Below are 22,249 nucleotides of genomic sequence, written 5' to 3'. Positions count from 1 at the left end.
GAAATTTGTTGAATAGTTTTTTTGAAATATTTCAACTGGAGTGCTGGTCACAACAAGGTGTTTGGTGTTTTGGTCAAGATAATGAGCTACATTTATTCTTTGTTCGAGTTTTGGGGGGGTGGGTGTGGGGGTATCATGCAGCTTCATGAAGCATCGAACCTGTACAGTGACAAGAAAAGGGGTGGAAAACTTCTTATGTATAACTCTCCTCCAATCACAGATCGGTATTTATTTTTTCAGCATAATGAGTAATCCAATCACTCCAATCAAAATCTACACCACATTGGGGTAAATTGAGCCAACAGTTTATTCACAAAAATATGATGTTCAACAGGGTATTTAAACTAATTCATAACAATTTAACGTTTAAAAAGATGTTTGTGTGGTCCTCTTACCCCAGCTCAAAATAAATCTATATCCCTAACATAATCCCTAACAATATGTGCTGAATTCTAGTAATATAGTATTGGCTGTTTTGTGAACTTTAATTAGCAAAAGTGTAATTACCATAATTAAATTTGCGAAAGTAATGAGGCCTTGACCGATTAACCCAGTCTCATTGAACAAGTCTACTAATATTTTTTTTTCATTAATATTACCTCATCCCTTTGCTTGAAATTAATGAAACTACAGTGACTCAACTATTTAATGTTCATATGCAGTACATGTAAACTATTAAATCATGCCTTATTGTCAGTCAAGGTCATTTTTCCCAGAGTATACAAATGTTCAAAATTCTTTAAATGTTAGAACAATTCATTTTAAACCACGTCACACAAAGACTGCAGTAATATCACTGCACCCGGTGATTAAAATATAGAACACGGCTGAAGGTGAGGATTTTTCTCCATGTTATATTAAACGACATGACCCCACTGCTTGATTCTGGCATATAATTGTATCTAATTTGTACATGGTATTGAACTAGCAGGGTGAGCTTATTCTGACTGCCTGTCATATCTGGTATCTAATTCTCAATGCATATAAATTAGTTTAAACTACAACTGAGAAGACAATCATGTTGGAGCCTGCTTGCAGCTAAAGCCCAGTGCTAATGATATTTACGATAAGTATGGAAATCCGTGTCATTGCAGAATGCAAAATAGATTCTTTATCTTGATTATAGCATAAAACTCTCGCTAATGTAATTCCACGGTGGTATTCTTTTGGCAGGAGTGGTCCTTGAATGGCAGATGACATGTCATTTTTGATCACTGAAACCTGTTCTCACCCGTCTTTACTTCTCATGAGTGAAGGTCAGACTGAGACATACCAAATCCACAATCCCCCAGAAAAGATTATGGAAAGTTGCTATACCCATTTATCCTTTACTGTAATGTATTGATTTTCATCTAATAATAAATATTAAATAAATAGCCCACTGTACCCCCAGCAGGGGCTCTCGTCTACAATGGAAAAGCAGCCTGTTTTGCCACTGACTCCCCCGTTTTCCTGAAAATGACTTCATGAAATTGAAATTCATAGGATACAGAACTTGAGTGCCTATACAACACGGATTTGTAATTCAGTGTTACTAATATTTTACTTTGCTGACACCTGCTTTTTGGAGGCGAGATGAGAGAATAAGGACAGGTTTGTAAAATACACACAGGCACAAACATACTCAACATCCAGTATTTTCAACAGAGCCACTAGGGGGCGTCTAGGTGCATCAATGGAATAAATATATTTGAAATGGTCCTACTTTGCAACACAAATATATCATATTAGGCATTGACAAGCTCTCTATAAAGATTTTCCTGTGTCACTATCGACAAAGTGATTTTTAAATGATAAGCATGATGTCTCTATTTTTTTTAACAATGCACCAGGATTTTTTTCCCAAAAGGTTTCTCATGGCCCAGTTCATTTTTTTTTGCACTCTACCCTAACTTTATTATTTGTGAAAAAACATTTAAGAAATAAGAAGGTTAAAAAAAGCTACATGTTACTGGAAATCCAGGAAATGGGTTGAGCTATGTTCATTCAATCTAATTTTATAAACTTATTTGGTTTTTATGCATCTATTGCTGTGAGATTAGTTATAGCTACAGGAATGAATCATTTAAATTGAAGAACTGTTACTTATAAGTAACAATGTAGAATGTTGGGGTCGGGGACATTTTTTAAAATAAAATTCTCAAATGTTTATAATTAAAAATATTTGCTTATGGCCATTTCAATCTGGAGATCTAGTAGGGTCCTGTGTCTCTTTGCCTTGCAGTTTAACATTTGACAGAAATGAACTCCGTACAGGTCACTGCAGTATACCTGTACATGCGCCTTGTCAAGTTGTTGCCAGGCTGTGTCAAGAATAATTTCAAACACCTGAAATGATAAGGTGTTGCAGATGTTCAAGTCCACTGATTCAATTATGTTTTGGTTGATTATATTTTCCTGATATGGCACAATCAGGAAAAAGTTAAGCCTCTGGGGAAAAGAAGAGCTCTAAGGAAATTATGGATTTATAGGCTTGACTGAAGAGTGGGAATATGATTGAGGACAAGCATCAACATTTCTGTGTTGTTGACAGAGTGGAAAGTGTTCAGTAATTTACAAAAGATTATTACAGTGACACTAAGATGTTCATATTTATATAAATCACAATATAACTAAAAATCCCAAGAAATGTTCAAATGCGTCGTTTATATTACACACCTGAATTCAACTGAAATCTGTGAATGTAAAATCTGTTTGCGATTATGCTTTGCAATAGTTTTTTTCTATTTGCCGATTGTGAAAATTGAACTAGCACCCTTTAACGATTATACCATCTGTCTTATCATACATTCAATTTCCGTGTTATCCAACGTACACTAGATTTCAGTTTCTTTTATATATTTATATATTTGTGCGTATGTGTGTGTGCATGTAGCTATTTCCGAGGTATTTATGTGTAACATTTTTATATTGTAAACATCTGATGCATTTCTTGTCCTGTTGCAGATTATGCTGTTGACTGACCCAGATACTGAAAGCAGTCTGCTGATCAGCACTGATGAAGGTGCCACTTACCAGAAGTACCGCTTAAATTTCTACATTTTGAGTTTATTGTTTCACCCCGAGCAGGAGGACTGGATTTTGGCATATAGCCATGATCAAAAGGTATGTGACATCTATCAGTTTAAGAATATCGAGGCCTAGATTGTCTCTGTCTAGCCTCTAAATGTGAGAAACTTACATTTCAAATTCCTGGCGAAAGGCAGCAGCATATTCAAGCAAATAGTGTTCTGTCCACACACCACTACACCAAACACGGCCTCGGTATGGATTTTTGAAGCATTTCGACTACGCTTCAGACAGAATTATGGCTGTGAAATATGAAATGCCTATTGTGGGTTCCCTTGAATTTATGTATTAAGCTATTAGATATTTTCTGTTAGATATTAAATCTTGTAAATATAATTGACTAAGCAAGATTAATTCTTTCTGGCAAATACATACATAATTGGCAACAAGCAGAAAATTACAACGCTGACACTTCCTATATGGTATGCTGTGTATGCTGTTTAATTCCTTGCCATAAATTCACTAAACCCTGTCATATAGAGTATATTTTTCATCCTAGAGGTATAGTGAAAATGAAATAAGCAAAAAATGGTGTGAAGATATGCATTTTGTGGATGGTGTGTGTGTGTGTCTGTGAGTGTGAATTATGTTTATATTACATTGTGGGGATCAAATGTTCCCCACAATGAGTCGGGGTTAACGTTGGGCTTAAGGTCGAGCTTAGGGGCTGGATAGGGGTTAAGGTCATCATGTTGGGATTAGGGTTTGGCCTGTACAAATGAATGGAGAGTCCCCACAAAGATATAATTACAATGCTCGGTGTGTGTGTAGAAAATAGAAAGTTGTGGTCCTCTAGATCTCTAATTGCAGGATCTCGTTGCCGACTAAGATGGCTGTAACATTGTAGAGAAGGGCCTGATTTCTCTAACGTGAAATGGAAAGGTCACCGCAGGCAGCTGGGAATGGGATGAGCCTCTGGATGGTGCTGATCTTGGCTTCAGGAATGTGACTACAGTAACGCGGCAGAGGCTGCGAAGAGCGGAGCAGACTGAGAGCTGCTTATTCACGTCAGAGGATCAGCCTCAAGTTTTGAATGCTGCCAGAATATGTTTTCTTCCGCTGTGTGGATGGCAGAGATTCTTGCCGGGAGTGTTGAGCTTCGCTGGCATGTCTCAAGCTTCTTACAAAGTCCATTAACCAGATCCACAAACCAGAACTAGAATTTCTGTTTTTTTTCTTTTAGTTATTTCCAGCTGTAGATCTCTCTCAAGAAATAAACAGATATTAGGGATGATACGATTCACCGATTCACATCAGTGCACCAGCATTAACGTTCACGATGGCATTGCCCTGATTAAAAAAGTGTGAAGCAGATACAATTTCAGATGAACTCGGGATGCATGGTTTCTAACATCTTTGCATCTGTAAAATGCAATTTATTAATAAATATAATTATATCATATAATTATTAGCAGGGGCCCTGTTAAGAAGGGTTGTATCTAAACTACTCACAGTCACTATCTTTCTCACCAGTAGATTGACCTCTGGTGGCACATGCTATGTACTACAATATATCAGCTCACCACACCATCTCTTTATCAGTTTAATAGAAAAAGGAGCATCTGTGTATTTGACGGTATTAAAAATAATACCTTTGGGATTTCTAAATACTGGGGTCTACTGTAATACCATTATGCTGCCTAAGACTAGGACCAATGTCTTAATTATTTAGACATGTGACCAATAATTTTTGATCAAAAATTTTGTATTTAGATTGATTACTCTATTTCTCTCGATTTCTCTAAACTTTCACAAGCGCACTCTCTGTTCTCTGGTTCTCCACTGTAGTCAGAGGCCAATTCTCATCAAATCTCTCGTTCAAGTCTCACACTGGTTGGAGGCATGTCCAACAACGCATCGCACCATATCGAATTGAATCGCAGCGTTTCGCAATAGGGGTGAATAATATCATATTGCATTAGTAGTTGCTTCATATATATCTTTCATGTATTTGATCATTGCCAATGCATCAAGATGTGTAACGCATTGGCCTCAGTGATGGAGTGCACATTCCTAGCAGACATGTACAATTAATATGCAATGCTTAGGCAGGGAAACCTTGGGCACCTAGAAAAGGAAAATTGATGTGTTCTGTACAGACTGACTATTTGGAGAGATCTGAGGGGTGACAGAGAGGTCAGAGGCAACATGGTGTCTGATGTAAGAACTGCTTGAACCATGTGTAGGAAGGATGTAGAATGAAGAGAATGTTGTCAAAGAGAATATATAATTTGACAGATCAGCTTTAACTCGATAGACAGCTGTATGGATGAGCCCATCTATCCATCCTCTTATGAACGGTCCACCGATTCCAGTCCTGCTGGGCCAGCATCCAACCGAGTTTGCAGATTCACCTGCTCAAACACATCTCAATCATTTAATTACCAGGTTTAGTAGGTGTGTCTGTGCAGGGAATTCTGCAGACTGTGTTGCAAACTGTCCCTCCAGGACCAGAATAGCGGAACGCTACTCTAATAGCTTATCCTACTCAGGGTCGCCTCCACCCTGGGAGGTGCAAGGCGACATTGCTGCCTTCTGAACCACTGCCACCTTTAAACGGATGTCTTGATACTATGGCTTTCAGTTCCACTGTGTTTTTCAGTCATGCGAAGATTCATGCTCAGAAGTTGTTTCACATTAATATTCCTTATTATCTTTAAACCAAGTGGTAAATTAATTTACCAACATATCATGCAGTGTTTTTTTATGGGATATTCATCAATAATTTACTAATATAGCTTTTCCTTAAATCAGTTATACTGTATAATATCCATAACATATGCAGAAAACTGGAATAGAAATGTTAGCCATTAAAAACTGTCCATATGTCCAAAGCCCCTTTCCTTCTCCTCTGGTACAATCCAGAAACCTATAAGACTAAAATTCTGGGCGCATGTGGTACTGTAGTTGCATTCCTTAGTTCTCTTGCTCTCTTTTATTCTCTCCATGTCTCTCAGAAATAGAATTAAAGTACCATTCCCTTAACACTGTGGCATTCAAAGAAGCAATCAGTTTTTTCTTTGGTTAGTCAAAGCATGTCAGCATTACACAATTGCTCCTTTTTGGTTTATTGTACCACATACATCTTCTGACAAGATGGGACATTCAAAAGCTTATAACTGGTATCTTCAACTTGTAAAAATTACAGTGACAATAATAAGTCCTTGCTTTGGTCAGCTTTCTTGCATCTGAGAAGAAAGTTCCCTGTCTTTTGTGATCTAATGGAGAGTCCTTGGGGGATGATGTCCAGACACATACTTGGCTTTGATTCCCACTTTATGCCTTCACATCATTGGCTCTTCTCCCAGCCATAACAGTTTTAGACCATCCCATTGGCAAGGGATCATTCACACATTTAAATGACTTATCCCTGGTGCTGAACCCTTGGCTAAGATCTTTTTAGAGGATACAACTTCAGAGGATAGATGCTCACCATGAATCCATCCATCCATCTTCTATAACCACTTCTCCTATTCAAGGTCATGGGGGGGAGGGGGGGTCCAGAGCCTATCCTGGAGACTATGGGCACGAGGCAGGGAACAACCCAGGATGGGGGGCCAGCCCATCACAGAGCACATTCACACACCATTCAGTTACACACGTGTGCCTATGGGCACTTTGGTAACTCCAATTAGCCTCAGCATGTTTTTGGACTGTGGGGGGAATCCGGAGTACCCGGAGGAAACCCCACGTCAACATGGGGAGAACATGCAAACTCCGCACAAATGTAACCCAGGCAGAGACTCGAACTCTGGTCCCAGAGGTGTGTGAGGCAACAATACTAACCTCTATGCCACCATGCCTCCCCACCATTAACATATTTCATATTTTATTCTTATACTACGATACTATGTGGACTGGACACGTATATGCAGTGAAATAGTATATCTGTATGTACTTTATGTTATATAGTTTGAGGTTAAGCTCTGTTAAAGCAAACAGCTTCACATAGACTTGTGGATACTGTTGCCATTATCTGCTGTCATCATGATATACTTCAGTGTTGGCCTGCTGTGTCCTGGGCCATTTCCGTAAGTATTATTATATACATCCTTGCTGCTGTGTTTGTGTCTTTGTGGATTAGGTTAATATTACATTGTGGGGACCAAATGTCCCCCACAACGTAGTAAAAACCTGTTATTTTGATGTTGTGAAGACCATTTTACAGGTCGCCACAAAGATCTGTGAATGCAATCGAAAAACTAAAAATACCGAAAGTCTTGTGTTTTGTTTGGTTACTCACGGATAAGGTTGGGTATGGGTTGAGGTTGTCATGTTGGGATTAGAGTTTCCCCCCCATAGAAATGAATGTGGAGTCCCTATAAAGATATGATTGCAAACCCGTGTGTGTGTGTGTGTGTGTGTGTGTGTGTGTGTGTGTGCATGTGCATGTTTCTTTTTACCTGCAGCCTGCTTATGAAAGGTTATTTTGTGTTTTCCCCGTGATACAGGTCTTAATTGGATCATTGTTTAGCTTAGGCTTAATCTTTTGTTTCTAATGGGTGTTCCTTTCAGATATGATGTGGGACAAGTGTTTCAATTAATAACAAGTGACTGACTTTATAGTAAATCATATGAATGGTAATTAAATTACATTATAACAGATAGTGAAAAGCCTATTAATTTAATCAAATATAGAAATTAATTACAAATGAAAGTTAATTTCAATTTAAAAACGAATAATGCTTCAAATTTACCAGTGTGTGGCTCAGTGTTTATTTACATCTTTATATTTAACATAAAAAGGTGCACCAAAAATAAATAACAGAGTTAAAGAGAAACACATTTTACATTTTGTGTATTCTGTTCTGTATACAACTATACTTAATCAATGGAATAATATAACACATCTCCAGACCCTGCCAAAATCTTCTTAAATTATGCATAGCACATAAAACAATTATTCTTTCACCATGGACACTATTTGTTTATGTTGAATTTTATCACTCGATTACTCTTATTTATAATAATCAGGGGAAATTAGTGCTAAGGACATATTTTTTGAACACTGACCACAGAGGATACATTTTGGGTTATTCTGCATTTAAACTGCCTTTGATACCCAAATAATATTATGTCCTTGTCAAAAGAATACCTGTATTGTTACAGAATTCCTCATCAATATATCTGTGAGTGCAGACCATTAAAATTGCAGCATACAGAATTTACCATGGAGAAAGACATGCTTTATTCATAGTTTCCCTATCAGGATGCATATGATAATCAGCATTCAGTTGATTCCGTTTTCAGACACTATGACTGGAAAATAGGTAGTGACCTAGCATATAGCCTGTGTCACAAGTCTTTCCAAGCAATGAGGCATGTTAACTTGCTATCAGTGTACAAGTACACCTACAGTGTAGGTGTTTTCCTTTTTGACTGTATGGCTAAATTATACTGTGGCTGATAGCAACTGGGTTTGCTCAATTTCTGAAGTTGCAAAATTTCCAGAATCTGTTCATTTAGGAAGAGCAGTATGTCAATTTGTTGCAACGCTGAGCATCTGTCTGGATCCCAGAAGCCAAAGTGCATTACCAGTAATCAAGTGCTTTTTTTACAACGGAGAAATTTTTAGATAATACTTTGTAACTGATGAATAATTAATACTGTTCCTAAATTCAATAAAAATAATTATATAGCGCCTTTCACAACAGAGTTGTCCCAAGGTGCTTTACATGGATGTATTGTGATACATTACAACATCATTAAGGAGAGTAATACAGAACGGAAAAAGGAAGGAAATAAAGTAGATAAAGAAAAGCTAGACAACAGAGGAGAGGAACAACATCCAGGAACCTGAAACATCACTGAAAGCTGAAAAGAGACGGCTTGCTTGCTGAAAGCTGGGTGTAAGCTGTGATTGAGGATCAAGACTAAGTCCATCAATGAGTCCGTTATCCACGTTGGCCTGTGTAGGGGGGCCAAAGTCCATGAACAAGTCCGTTCTTCATGCTGGCCTGTGTAGGGTGGCACTGAAAGCTTAACGCGTTGACGTTATCCAAGCATTATGGATAAAAATGGCATGGTTAGAAGCACCAGCAGCCATAGTTAAGGTGACTTAGCTTGCGGGTAATAAGCTAAACTGAAGTAATAGGTCTTCGGTAGAGATTTAAAGACTCAGACCAAATCGGCATCCCGAACATAGACTGATAAACCATTCCACAATATAGGGGCCCTGGACCAGAATGCTTTAACGCCAACTGTCACTTTATTTATATGTAGAACAACAAGGGAACCTGTATTCTGTGATCTGAGCGGAGGATGCGACTTGTGTAATTAAGAAATTCTGTGAGCATTTAGGACTTGGTTATTTTAAATTTCCAATATACCCATAAAAGCTGGATGTGTTCTCTTTCTGGGTGTTCAGATTTATATGTTGGTATTGGTACACAATACACTAGAAGTCTTAGATTCATAGGCTTTTTGTAAGAGAATCAAGATCAAGCTAAGTGTTTGATATGCAGATTGCCTCATCATGATGTCCCCTCAAGTGCTTGCATCATTTTGTTTTATCTGCTTCTTGTCTTCAAGCCATGACATTTGCACTCATAGCTAAAAATGGTTAATAGCAATACAGTTGGAACCCTCCCTCCACAAAGCCCCTTTGTTTTTAGAAAAACAAAGCTAATGTAGCATTACATAGAATTACCAGGTCCATAATTACGAAATCCTAATTACATATGTAATTGCTGTTTATCAGTGTACCTTACATTAGCTATAAATACTCTCAAAATATGTATTCAAATTGATATTTAGTATATTACAATTATTCGAACATTTTAATATTGAAGTATTCTAAAAAATATGTTTGCAGATACCTTGAATTTATATATACTGTATATATATAAAAGATGGACTATAGATCACATGGTGGTTGATAATGACATCAGAAACAAATCTGGCAGTTTATTAAGCATATAAACTTTACTCAAATAAAAAATAATATAGCTTGATGATGTCAAAACCATGACAAAAATAAAATTTGCCCAGTTTCATTATATTAAAAAATCATATTATAACAAGCACCTTTTTATGTTTTAACAAGGAAATCGTAACGTTAAAACGCAAATATGATCTCATTATGACGAGGTACATTTCTTAATACAGATCGCATTTTAAGGAGAAAGGTTTCTTGTTTTAACATTATACTTTTGGTTGATATCACGTAAAAGATCTTATTATAATGTAAAAATCAGAAAATCATTATGCGCAATGGAAGCACTATGCAAGTACGTAATTAAGGTATACATAATAACTGCAAGAATACCAATAATACTAACTCCATCCATTAACTAGATAAACAGTTAATGAATCTGGACAGACAGACAACACTATGAAGTATACTGTATTATAATGGACTAAAAGGAATTGCATAATTATCTTCTATAGGCTTTCCAGCCCAATCAGAACGCACAAATGAATGAGTATATTATCAGAAGCTTCTTAGGCAGACCCTAGGAGGAGATAAATATCTTATGATCTCACAGAAGCCTCCAGTGATGTACACTCCACTGCATGGGGTCAGTTAACGCTGGTCTTTATAGCAGCTACCTTCCGTCAAAAGAAGCCTTGTGGCCATTTCATTTTTTAGCAAGAAAAAAAAGGGAAACTAGATAATGATGAATTGTTAAACAATTATATATACATTTCATACATAACCACAATTACTTCTACAGTGAAAGAATCATGAATATTTCTATTTCCACCACCATAATCCTATAGTCATGGTTGAATGAAAATCGATGTTGTTTCCACGAAACTGGACCTGGTTTATGCTAATATTTACTCCAAGTTGCAAGTGTTAGACTATGAAGTAGCATTAAGACCAGACCTGGTAAAGTTTAATCTCTTGGTAGCCTAGCACAAGATTATATGGTGGCTGCAGGATGCTGCCTTTTGCATGCGTACAGAGAAGTAACATCTGCTCACATCATTGCCCTGTATGTTCTCATGGCCTTGTGTGAATAAACACTTAAGATTTTGCTGAGCATTGCTGATTGCGTACCATGTTCTCGTTCATGACATATACTCAAACCACCATAGTAACTGGACTGAATCCAAAGAGAGCAAATATAAACCTTTATCTTAAGGTCAATTAATTCACAAATATCATACTAGACTTGACTTGTATTTTAACATTAAACAAAATTGTTGGAATTGTAATGATCTTCCAGTCTTGTTCCGAAGGTGCAGTGCTTAGTGTTGCAAGTTCAGTTTTGACAGTGTGTTCACTTCACCTTGAAGAGAGAAATAATTGAAGTCTAAATAAACAGTGTTCAATCACACCGATGGTAAACTAATGTTTATACTTCATACATGGTCAGCCACGTTTAAAATGAAAAAAAACAATGTAAAGGTCTAACTCATTAAAATGAGTTAAATGTTTAATTAAAAATCCTGCCAAATCTGTAGAATAAATATACGGGTCATTTAAGTTTATGAAAACAATAGTGGATGTTTTTTCCTTCATAAATTAAGAACACACGCAGACACGCACACATATTAGACTTAAAAATTGTTTGCGTCTTTCATTCTAATCTCATTAGATGAAATATTTTTTAACATAGTGTCAGCAGTTAAAACCAGAACCTTTCACCTTTTTCTGGCTACGCATTTTGGGTTATATTTTGAGACATTATTGAAAACGCAGTCAATGAAAAATGTGTAAATTGTAACTAAAGAACATGGCATTTAGTATGCTATAGGGTAAAATAATAAGGCTACCTACTGAGCTACGATATTGCCCCCTGCCCAGTGGTGGATTTTGGAGGGAGGGGGTGAACGACACTGGGCCCCGCATTATGGGTAAATCTCGAGTTTCTTTTTTAGTAAGAAAACACGTAGATGAAATGTCCATGGCAAACCAACAATTTTGGTCAAAATATCATAATCTACAGTAATATAATACATCTTAAATTTGGGCAATTAATATGTCGGCACGACGCCCTTGATAGATGGATTTTATTGGCAGCACGCCTGCCCCCACCCTTATCAGTAAGTTTTACCACTGGCGCCCCATGCTTTGATTAGCATATTATTGACGTTCCATCATTTTTCATTTCTGCTTGAATAGCCCACTTAGCCCCCCCCCCCCCCCCACCAATGCCAGGCTGCCCCCCCCCAGAGAAGTTAATCCAGCCTTGGCCCCTGCTTCATTTCAAATGTTGGCAAATGCTAACCAGCAGATTTACAAAAATCTCACGTAAATGACAGCACAGTCTTTACCTCAGAATTTCCAGTTCAGGATATATATATTTTCCCTTAATGTAATTGCGCCATTACAATAATGGCAACATCAACTTTATATTTGTATATTCTTTAGTTTTCTAATTTAATATTAGTGACCTTACTGTTTGTTTACTAATCAAGAAATATGTGCGTCCATGTATTTAAATAGTAAATATAAATAATAGAGAATATGGGATACAGCCTATGTTTTGTGCGAAGTGTACATACTTGCATATGAAGTCTACCCAGATCAGTAATAAAATAATAACTATCTATAGCGGGTCACGTATAAGAGGTCAACAAATAAACAACATAAAAAGGCACCTAAATCGGAATTACAAATCAGTCATTTTAGTTGAGATGTCAGTTAGCAGTTTATGTACGGTATAAAAGACGCCTGACACTCGTCACTTTTATATCTGAGTTTTCAAAGCAACAAAACACGGGCAAAGTCACCTGCAAGGGGAAATTGTGGTCGCATAAGAAATCTCTCCAACCAGGATCCACAGACTGAACAGAATCAGCCCCTCTGCAACCCACTATCAACAAAAAAAATATATATACACCGGTAGTTTCACAGAGGTGGAATTTACAGTATGTCAGCACTGCTGTTTAGAATGTGCTGATATTCAAGGCCAATGTACAAAGATGCATAACCTGGTGTAAGGAGCACCAGACCTCGCTCCCTGAGCAATGGGAAAAGTTATGTCGTCTGATGAGTCATCTTTCGCTTGTTTTCCTACATCGAGAAGGTTTTATATTTGGAGGAAGCCGAAGGATGCCTTCAACCCACAGGGTCTCCTGGTTTGGGCAGCCATCTCATGGGAATAATTAGGTCCAAGATTGCTCTGCATGGTTGTATAACAGCCAAGGAGTATTTTATAGCACTGAGTGCACTCCCTGTTCCCGACACTGTTCCTTCATGATTTTCCAAGATGATAATGCTAACCAATTATAAGAGTTGTTTCATGAACGCCAGGAGTTCCATGTTATACACGACTTCACCCCGAATCAGACATAAATATCATTGAACTTCTGGTTTGCAAAGGTGTGAGATTTCCACCCCTTCGTCTCTGAAATAACTGGAAGTTCACCGTACAGAAATGGTCAAATATCCCATTATAGATAGTCTTGCATAATAGCATTCCAAGAAGGACTGACGCTGCTCTGAAGGCAATGAGTGGCTCTAGCTCATTTTTTATTTACACCTACTCCATACATGCATTCCATCAGTGTCTTACAAAAAGTTTGAATTTTGTCATGTTCTGTTTTACAGCTCTACAGTTCTGTGGAGTTTGGAAGAAGATGGCAACTTGTTCATGAGAAAGTGGCTCCTAATCGATTCTATTGGTAAGGACAAGTAGGTGCAGTCTGCACCTTTAAAAATGTTTAAATCTGGAACTTTTGTCTATTATATAGCCATAAATACAGTATATTCTGTGATGACAGGGACGCTGTAAAATTACACTGGTACCTTTGTCCTGGGTTATTCCCTGCCTTGCGCCTGTAGCTTCTGTGATAGGCTTTAGACCCTCATAGCTCAGCATGGTACAAGCAGGTATAGAAAATGGATGGCTGAAGGATGGATGGATGGATGATGGATGAATGGATGGATGGATGGATGGATGATGGCTGGATGGATGAAGGATGGATGGATGATGGATGGATTGAACCAAAAAACTGCATTTTTGAACAAATGACCACTCCTGTGCTACTTTGGTCAGCTGGACCTTGGGAATTTCTCCCAGCAACTGAGGCGCATTCCTTTGAGGTATTTTCCTATAGTCACTGATTGTGTCTTTTGGATTCTAACAAGATCTCAAGACCCTACTGCTGGGAAGCACCCCACAGCATGATACTGTCACCAGCCAGCCTCACTGTAGGGGGTCCCCTTTCCAGATGCCTTTGCGATGTTTGGTTCACGTCGAACAGAGATCTTTGAATCTTGAAGTAAAACCTCTATTTTGGTCCTGTCTGACCGCAAAACCGTTCCCTCCTTCACCTTATCTGAATGACTCATGTAGTCTCAGGAAAAGTCCGGGCAGGATCTGATTGTTTTTGATTTATGACACCCCCAAACCAGTCAGTGTTGAGCAGAGCGCTTGATGTTGTGCCACATTCAGCCACTATACTGTAGGTCTTGAACAGCAGGTTTCTCAGTAGACCACTTTTGATGGCCCTTTCGCTTGTTTCCCTACGATCCCTTCAAATTTACTGCTGCGCCGTATAAGTGGTGCATGATTGCCTAGGTAGTAGTGTGAAGATTCCACTATACACAGATTAAGAAGTAAGTCTTCATGATGTTTGCTTATGTGCTAGATTCACAAATACTGTTACAAGGCAATTAAGATGTTTTACAGCAAAGTGAAAAAATCAAGGATGTAGTTTCCTGATTTACAGCACACTGCATGTAGCCCGTGTGCTCACAGATTTAATTAAATTATATCATCACGTGGTGACTTTTTAAGGATCTCTTTCGCAATTTGCAAAAACGCTTCTATAAGATCTAGAGGTAAAACTGCAGTCCATAATATGAACATAAAACTGCCTCGGTTCTTAACAGATGAATTCTTCTGTGTGTAGTGTTCTCTCTTGGGTTTTGTTAGTGGAGAATCAAATTTCCTTTTGGATCTTGGGAAGTAAATTAGGCAAAAAATATTGGTTATGTTTAAAAGGATATCTATATTAAAATAACAACAGGCAAAGGGTCAGATTTTTTTGTTGGATAAATCCCTCTTTTTTTTGCAAATCCCATGTCTTTTATTTTCCCTGGGAATGGATGCTCCATAAAACAGTGCATTAAAGAGACCTTCAAAATATGTTGTTCTGCTATGACTGTCTTGGGGCTTCCAGTGGTAGTTTAAACCCCTAGCTTCCCTTTTCATCTCCTCCTTTGTGTCTGCTTGTGCATTGGAGCAGGAATTCTCAAACTAGCACTGACAAGGAGAGAAGGTAATGGAGGGAAATGCACTCTTCATTGTAAATTAAACATGTCAAAGCTCCAACCTTACCACTGTGAAACGCACACAAAAAAATAATAAATTCTAACTTTTGGTTCTGTATTATAAGCAGGTTTGCATGCTTTGCAGCTAATGCACACATATTTGAATGTAAATTGTGCATGCATTAAAATATATTACAGGCATTTTTTGAGTTAAGAACCTATAGGTGACTCGTACTTAGCAACGGGCTTCCGTAAAGGCTATTATATTAGAAATTCGAATTAGATACAATGTTGCATAGTAACAAACGCACACACTACTTTCACAGGCTTGTGAAAACATTGTGTGGCTTCAGCAGTTTGTCAGCTCGAGGTGCAGTACAGTACAGCATGTAGTTACTTTTATTACTATACAGGTATAATTATTATTGTTATTATTCATATTCTTATCATTCATATGTACCGTATTAACATTGTTCCGACTTACCTCCAAATTCTACTTAAAATAAAATTACTGAACAGATCTCCTTCATATCCTGGGGACTGTCTTGTAAAGTTAAAATTTGAAATGTATAAACTGGTCAAGCGACACTTACAGTCTCTAACTGGTAGCAGCGAAGCCCTATTTCAGACATTACGCATGTACAGTAACACATATGAATGAAAGTAATATGTGGTTATTTGAAGGAAAGGTGAAATACATTTATACCCTTCTGAATGCAGCATTTTAAACTATTGGTCTTCCAGCTGAGGGCGGCATGGTGGTGCAGTGGTTAGCACTGTTGCCTCACACCTCTAGGACCCGGGTTCGAGTGTCCACCTGGGTCACATATGTGCGGAGTTTGCATGTTCTCCCCATGTCGTCGTGGGGTTTCCTCCAGGTACTCCGGTTTTCCCCCCACAGTCCAAAAACATGCTGAGGTTAATTAGAGTTACTAAATTGCCTGTAGGAGTGCATATGTGAGTGAATGATGTGTGAGTGTGCCCTGCGATGGGCTGCCCCCCCCATCCTGGGTTGTTCCCTGCCTTGTCCCTATAGCTTCCAGGATAGGCTCCGGACCCCCTGTGACCCAGAAGGATAAGTGGTTTGGAAAATGGATGGATGGATCTTCCAGCTGTTTATGCAGTACAAGGTTATGAGTCCTGCAGCCTATCCTGGGTGGTGCAGGGCAAACCACAGTATATGTACTTTCAAAAACAATGCATTTTGAAATCTTGGTCACTACTTTTGCATGAGCTCTGAATGCTTTCTTTGAGCCAATCATAATCATTTTCATTATTGCTGCTTAATTCACTCATAGGCAGGTTTATGAGAAATTTATTTTGAAACAAACCTGTCAATTAAATGGTGAATTTAAGCTACCTCCGTTGGGTTCATATGTGTGTAAATCTGACTCTGATGCCAGGGACAGGCTTGTGATCATAATGTTTTAGCTGATCAGGGGATATGTATGGTAGCTCACTGATCAGATATTTGGGATGGGTGATCTTTTCTCAGCTTAAATTGGTGATCTTCATTCTTTAATGTTGCCTTACTAAAGAAATTCTTTTGACAGCATTGATCCATTTGCTTCTTATTTTAAACTTCAATAATTCCTAGTTATGCATGCTAATAATGTACCTAGCCTTATATATGACTTTTTCTCAAAACATTTCCTCCCTGCCTTTCCATTTTATTCTACCACATGTACTTCATGCAAAGCTGGCCGTATGTCTGAGAGACTGAGCATGTCAAACCAAGTTATTTATAACACCACTGGCATACGTTCCTAAAAGAGCTGTATTGGTGTCATTCCTGCGGAACTGTCAAACTAGCTACAAAGCAACAGAGCCGAAGCCTGGGGAGACCCTTCTTAGGTGTAAGATTTAGCATAAGCTGCAGCACTACAGCTAAAATTTGTAGAAACCTATAGATAGATAGATAGATAGATAGATAGATAGATAGATAGATAGATAGATAGATAGATAGATAGATAGATAGATAGATAGATAGATAGATAGATAGATAGATAGATAGATAGATAGATGTATGATTTTATATATATATATATGATGGTGATGGCATGATGGTGCAGTGGTTAGCACTATTGCCTCACACCTCTGGGACCCGGGTTCGAGTCTCTGCCTGGGTCGCATGTGTGTGGAGTTTGCATGTTCTCCCCATGTCGTTGTGGGGTTTCCTCCGGGTACTCCGGTTTCCCCCCACAGTCCAAAAAACATGCTGAGGCTAATTGGAGTTGCTAAATTGCCCATAGAAATGCGTGTGTGAGTGAATGGTGTGTGAGTGTGCCCTGCGGTGGGCTGGCCCCCCATCCTGGGTTGTTCCCTGCCTCGTGGCCATTGCTTCCGGGATAGGCTCCGGACCCCCCGCGACCCAGTAGGATAGGCAGTTTGGAAAATGTGTGTATATATATATATATATATATATATATATATATATATATATATATATATATATATATATACACACACACACACACAGTGCACAGACACATATATCTGTATATACACACACACTTCCTTAAAACATTTTACAAGGAAAGTGAAAAAGTTCTACAGAAAAATTCACTTGACACAGATATTCCATGAATTCAATATCTAAAACATTTACATTGCACTTATGTATGCTCAGTAACGATAAGCAGTGCTCACTGCAGTCTGCTTCATAAATTATGTAGTCTGTATTATATATTCATATTTTTGATGCCCCCCCTTCTTTTTGTGCTTTGTATTTTTCAGCCTTTACATTTGTAAATGTTCAAAAGTATATCTTCAGATATAATGTAAAACGAGGAGTTCGATTTAAATCAGTAGTCCACTGGTAACAAGGTCACTTCTCTCTCCACTGGCCTCTTGCTGGTTTTAGCATTTATTAAATATTTTACTTGATAACCATTTAAAAAAAAAGTTATCAAACGTCACCAAAAATGAGTATAGCTTGTGAAGCCTTAAATGTAGGGTTCCTTTGCACGTCCTTATTTCACTTGTAATTTAGATGGAATTTTAAAGACTTCTAGTCTGAAAAGTTACAAATGACTGGTATGACACAAAAAGGAAACAAGAGAAAACCTCACTTGTGATGAAAAATGTAGTCTGACCTGGAGGTAGAAAGTTAGTGCCTTGTCTAGTGTCACTTTGAAGCATGACACATTCCAAGATGAGAATCCTAGCAAAGTTGAAGATACGTCTTTTCTGCTCTCATTTTATCTGTCTACATTTTTTATTTTAGCCCACAGATAATTTCCCTGCTCTAATGTGTTTTTAATTACGTTTCTCCCCCAGTAGCTTATTTTTGGCTGTTTTGTCTGGCGTGAAAGCAGACTAAAGCTACATTCATAAATGATACATGTACACTAAGTGTGATTAATTATTAGCATTATCGTTATAGTTTTGTAGGCTTGGCATTGTATGTTTATAAAATGATTGATTGCTGGAACTTTTCTCATCCCTTTTGACATATGACATTTCCTATCTAAGGCTCCTGTCTATTTTGGATGAATAATGCATATTATATACGGTCTCTTCTCACCCATCTTTAGGTCGAAAACAACGTTAGACAAAGAATCTGGCCTAATACATCTGGAGACCAGTATTTCAGATGGACGTAAGTGATCAATGATGATATTCTACATTGTTGGTGTTATACCAATACGTCCTGTTGTATATAGGATTTCATTCAATGTAGAATTCTTTCATTGTACCCCAGTCTTTAATAAGACTATATATGCAATGGCCAACAATTGGGATATATCTACAGCAAACATTACAGATTCAAGTGATCAATATCACATAATTTTACATAATGAATAACTTTCATCAGTAAAAGTTTTTCCTCTTTTAAAGTATTTTTAATGTGAGCTGAGCCCATGGCCAATTTGTAGACAACGATGCTGTTTTACTTAGCCTGTCTAGTTCACTTTCTTAACTCTATACTAGTCCAGTTAATAGAGGTTACAGCAGTGGTAGCACAGCTGTCAAGCTAGATCATTGCTGCTTGGGTAGAGCATAGATACTGGTCTTTTGCAGTCATTAAGGTCCCCTTATTTTCTCCCTTACTGAGTGCAGAAAATTCAAAGACTATCATTTCTTCATTAGATTATGCTGTCACATTGCACATCTAGGGTATTCATTATGTACACTAGATTATGTAGCATATTAATAGATCTTTAAAATTATTCGATTATTATTATTTATTTATAGGTTACCTCAACCAGTATGTGATACAACATCCGTTAAATAGGTGCAAATTATTCTTAACTTTAATAAATGTAGCTTAAGCCTCAAAATCCCTTCTACTCCCCTGTTCCTTCAGTATTTCTTTCTTGTTATTCAGAAATGCGATGCCCTCTTTAGTTTCCGCACGCTCACATGGATACAGCGAGCAAGGAAAGGAGATATTTAGTTCTAACTAACTGCCCTTTTGACATACTTGCTTATTTCATGGGGGGAAAAAAGCAGAACGAATGAGGAATTAAATCTAAGCTGAGTTTCCTGTACTAGATCAGAAATGTTTGGGGGTAGGTCAGTTCATTTGACCTTAATTTCATCTTCTCTTGTCGTTCATTTTTTGTTGTTGTTTTTAACGTGTCTCTAGTGAGTTGCGCATCTTCATGCACGTATTAAACACTGGTGATGTTAGGCCCTGCTTTTGTTTTTGAAAGGTAAATGAGGCGGTTCTGCTGTTATTCATATCATTAATGATTCCGCTTCACCCTCCTAGTGTAAAATGCCTGTTTAATGTTCAGGAAATCCTTTCTTGTAATGGACGATCCTTTTGAAAACCGCGTGCCTGACAGCAAACGCGCCGTAGGACGGCTCACAGCATCTGTTCAAAGCAGCCTGTCAAGGTGAATGCCTACTGCGCATGGTGATCACTATTGATCATGGGACTCGGGGGAAATAGTTAGCCGAGACGAACATACTAGGCCCATTTCCCTCCGCTCTGGTGTTTAGTGAAACGCCAGCGATTGGCCTTTCTCGTCTAGCTCTTGCTCTTTGCTGTCAGGTTATTGACGGGATTAAAGGCAGATTCTGTCTGAATGTCACGACTGGCTTTGCACTTTTCTGATATGATGATTCATTCCGAATCTATTGCAGGGGCTCAATATGTCACCTGCAAACTACAGAACTGCTCAGAGGCCAACAAAGGCAAACCGTTTCCAGGATATATTGACCCCAATTCCCTTGTGGTTCAGGATGAGTATGTCTTCGTTCAGGTATGTAATTGCCGAGTAATGGGGGTCAAGCGAGCCTGTAGATGAGAACCTCTATATAAATCAAGTTACGATGAAAAAAAATTGGATTATGATAGTCACTAGTTATTAAACATCCAGCTGTGGAAATTAAAATCCACAGACCATTTGTAAATGTGATATTTTTTTTACTTTTTTTTTTTGTAACGGGTTCATCTTCTTTCCCCACTTAGGTGTCTGCAGGAGGTCGGCCGGTCTACTATGTGTCTTATAAAAGAGACGTCTTTGTACCTATGAAGTTGCCAAAGTATGCTTTGCCAAAGGTAAGCTATTAAAGCTATATGACACAGGGACAGAGGCACCAAAAAAAGAATAGGTGGTAGTTTGTACTTAAATATTGAGTCCATCCATCCATCCATTTTCCATACCAACTTGTATTGTGTGGGTTTAATTAATACTACTCAAAAATTGTTTCTTCGTTTTGTTGACTGTATTAACAATATACTATCACATGTCGCTGGATACTTTAGTAAAACAAACTCATATTCGTAATGATCCTCAAATGTAGTGTTAATGTGATTCCTATGCTAAAAACAATACTAATATGGTGATTTAGTTTTTTATTCAAATTGTTATTTTTAAATTTAAGTAGGAGGCTCAACAGATATTTTTGTACTGCCGGTGTATAAAAAAAAACAATAAATATTGTGTAACTTTTAGTAAGTGAAAAATACATACTTGTCACTGTGTGGTGGATATTTAATCATTTTTGTTTGCTGTGTGTTTTTTTTTTATATATATCTTCAAGTTGTGTCAAGCTAGCAAACACCACATGTAATTTTAATGAAACGGTGACGCATAAAAGATGACACCATCCACGGCTGTTAATATGCGCGGTTCATTAAAGGTCTGCCTGACCTCCGGTGACGTTTCTCATTTAACTTCAAGTCATTTGTGGCAGAAGTGACGCCCCGAGACGCTTTGCTTCGCTCTTCAGGATCTGCATGTTATCAGCACAGATGAGAATCGGGTAGTGGCTGCTGTGCAGGAGTGGAATCAGAACGACACTTACAACTTGTATGTGTCGGAGGCTCGAGGGGTCCACTTTACCCTGGCTTTGGAGAGCGTCATGAGCAGCATGGGGCCAGAAGGCAATGTCATGATTGATCTCTATGAGGTATGTAGCTTTACGGCTTTCTGTCAATTCACCAGGAGATGAACTGTTCTGTGCCATCGATCTTTTACTGTCTAATATTATAGGTCAATGTTTCCCAATATGATCCTTAGGGAACCCCCCCCCCCCCCCCAGACAGTCCACGTTTCTTGCTCCCTCCCAGAAGAACGTGGACCATCTGGGGGGGGGTCCCCGAGGACCGGATTGCGAGAATGCCGCTATTGGTGATTTCTGGCTTTGGTCAGATTTTCTAGCATGAAGATATTAGAACTATAGTCACTTATTTAACTGTAAATGATTTTAAGTAGTTGTAGTGTGTATTGCAGTGGTGTATTTTTGTGAATTTTAATGTCGGATACAGTTTTTCACATCATTTCAAAGCATGCAAATAGACAGATCCCTGTAAAATATAATTCTCATGGCCAAAGTCGTACATGAGGCGTACTTAGCTTTGTGTGATTTAGTCTGATACTCATTGCATGAATGTTTCATTCAGTTGATTATTATTTTTGGAGTATTACTATTACTGTTCATTTTCCACGTTATATTTTCAGAATCATTTTCATTACTCAATATACGTTTTAAATTTCCTCCCTTAATAACAATCATTCATGCAGATCGGCGAGATGGAATTGTGTAAATTCC

General features: G+C 38.0%; 1 protein-coding gene across 5 annotated transcripts in view; it reads left to right on the top strand.

Moving 5' to 3' along the window:
- Positions 1 to 22,249, top strand: part of LOC125715535 (VPS10 domain-containing receptor SorCS1) — a 120,213-nt gene that overhangs the window by 71,485 nt on the left and 26,479 nt on the right. For all 5 annotated transcript variants that reach the window (XR_007384095.1, XR_007384097.1, XR_007384096.1 and 2 more), the window contains exons 4-9: positions 2,947 to 3,105; positions 13,574 to 13,647; positions 18,778 to 18,842; positions 20,336 to 20,454; positions 20,664 to 20,753; positions 21,428 to 21,607. Coding sequence is in view for 2 of the 5 variants with exons in the window: in XM_048987197.1 (XP_048843154.1) it covers positions 2,947 to 3,105; positions 13,574 to 13,647; positions 18,778 to 18,842; positions 20,336 to 20,454; positions 20,664 to 20,753; positions 21,428 to 21,607 (687 nt within the window). In the remaining 3 variants the exon portion in view is untranslated. The remainder of the gene's footprint in view (positions 1 to 2,946; positions 3,106 to 13,573; positions 13,648 to 18,777; positions 18,843 to 20,335; positions 20,455 to 20,663; positions 20,754 to 21,427; positions 21,608 to 22,249) is intronic.

The sequence above is a fragment of the Brienomyrus brachyistius genome, chromosome 20 (genome assembly GCF_023856365.1).
Source record: "Brienomyrus brachyistius isolate T26 chromosome 20, BBRACH_0.4, whole genome shotgun sequence".
In the NCBI taxonomy this organism is placed as follows: Eukaryota; Metazoa; Chordata; class Actinopteri; order Osteoglossiformes; family Mormyridae; genus Brienomyrus; species Brienomyrus brachyistius.
This window is presented reverse-complemented; position numbering and strand designations above follow the sequence as displayed.